The sequence below is a fragment of the Trichechus manatus genome, unplaced genomic scaffold (assembly GCF_000243295.1).
Source record: "Trichechus manatus latirostris isolate Lorelei unplaced genomic scaffold, TriManLat1.0 scaffold00294, whole genome shotgun sequence".
NCBI lineage: Eukaryota > Metazoa > Chordata > Mammalia > Sirenia > Trichechidae > Trichechus > Trichechus manatus.
The window spans coordinates 319,568-321,259 of NW_004444230.1; the positions used below are offsets into that span (position 1 = coordinate 319,568).

At 58.6% G+C, this 1,692-nt stretch overlaps 1 protein-coding gene across 1 annotated transcript; it reads right to left on the reverse strand.

Annotated features, from left to right (window-relative positions):
* Positions 1–215: 215 nt before the first annotated feature.
* On the reverse strand, positions 216–1,690 carry RAMP2 (receptor activity modifying protein 2; the record flags this gene model as incomplete). Its single annotated transcript, XM_004390338.1, has 4 exons — positions 216–471; positions 614–722; positions 1,152–1,217; positions 1,666–1,690. Coding segments are annotated over 4 exons (456 nt in total), but the record flags the coding sequence as incomplete, so codon positions are not given.
* Positions 1,691–1,692: the final 2 nt, after the last annotated feature.

Consider the following 1,692-nt stretch of genomic DNA (forward strand, 5'->3'; position numbering starts at 1 on the left):
CACACACAAAATAGGTTTATTTTTAAGATTGCGTTACAGAGTTTGTGCCATGATCCCACCCAGCTTCCATTTCCACCAATTCCAGGACCTGCGGTTGGGGTGAGAGTGAGGGAAGGGGGTAGAGAGGGGAAAAAGGGGGAGAGGCATTAAGGTCTGAGGTGGGGTTGTGGGGGCAGGGGAGAAGAGTAAGATGGCCACTGAGAAGCTTGTGGACCCTAGGCCCGGGCCTCACTGTCTTTACTCTGCCACACCACAAGGGTGACGAGGAAGGGGATGAGGCAGATGGGGGCTATGATCATGGCCAGGAGCACATCCTCCGGGGGGTCGCAGAAGGTGGACTGAAGCAGGGAGCAGTTGGCAAAGTGCATCTGATGAGTCTTAAAGATGACCCTCTCTGCCCAGGGATTGGGGAAGCCCAGGTCAAAGTAGTCAGCATAGAACTCCAAGCAGTCGCGAAGGAAGCTATAAGGCCTGGGGTGGGAGAGAACTCCAGTGAGGAAGGGTTGGGCCCACAGAGAGGTGTGCCCCACACTCACCCCTGGGGCCATCTGAAGGAGCAAACCAGGGAGCAGGCCCACCCCTGGCCCAAGACACTATCCAGCACTGCCCCTACCTGCTGATCATGGCCCAGTCACACCAATCCTTTTCAAGGGGGTCCATAAGCTTCTTATACTCTAGCCAGCAAGATTGGACATTTGTCTCATACTGCTCCACCATCGTCCCTGTGGGCACAGATGCTGCATATTAACCACATCCCTACCACCATCATCCCCCCCCCCCACACACACACACACCAACCCATGCCCAGAACAGCCTTAGAAAGTTTCCCAAGCAAGATACTTCTGGCTGAGGAGGCAGCCCAGGCTCAGGAATCGTTTAATGTCTTCCACATGTGTAATACTTCCCACCTGACAAGAGCTTCCCCACATATCTTTTCATGGGGTCTTCTCACCCACTGGTGAGGTGGGCCAGCTCAGAGCTGGTCAGGGGCTTTGTGGGATGAGAGGGAGAAAGACCATTGGAAACTCCAAGAGAACAGAAGGGAGTTTAGTGGGGCACCAGCTGGGGTTGGGGCCTGCCTTGCGGGAAAGAGATCCTTCAGATTCTCCTCCTTGCCCTAGGCCACCCTCCCACAGCATCTGGGCACCCACCTTCTGACTTCAAGCTGCCTGGGGTGGTTAGAGGCTGCGCCAGGGACTCCTGGGTCTTCAAGACAGCTGTGGGAGAAATGGGAGAGGGTGATGGGATGGCGAGGATCTGGGCAAATGGAGCCAGGAGGGGAGGGGTTAGAGGCTGAGCCCCTGAGATGTCAGGGCTACTCTCAGAAGACAAAGAAGGCTAATCCTTCCCCCAAAGTGCCCAGGAAAGGAGAGGCCAGTACCAGCTCCTTCTCACTCACATCCAGGCCGCCAAAGCTCGCTTCCTCTTTGCCAACCCCTAACCTCCCAAGACCTCTCCGCCTGGTCGCGGGGCGCCGGCACCCAAGAGCTCTCCAAGTGGGAAGCAACTCGGGCTGCGCCCGCGCCAAGGTGGGCCCAGGGACTGTCAGAAGGACAGCGCTGGTCCGTCTGTCTGTCGGCCCCCGCCCCTGGGGCCCATTCCGGACTCGCCGTCCAGCCCCCCAGCCTCTGGGGCCTCCAGCCGGGGCCGGGGGCGCGTGCTCACCGCCCAGCAGGAGGAGGAGGCGGAGCG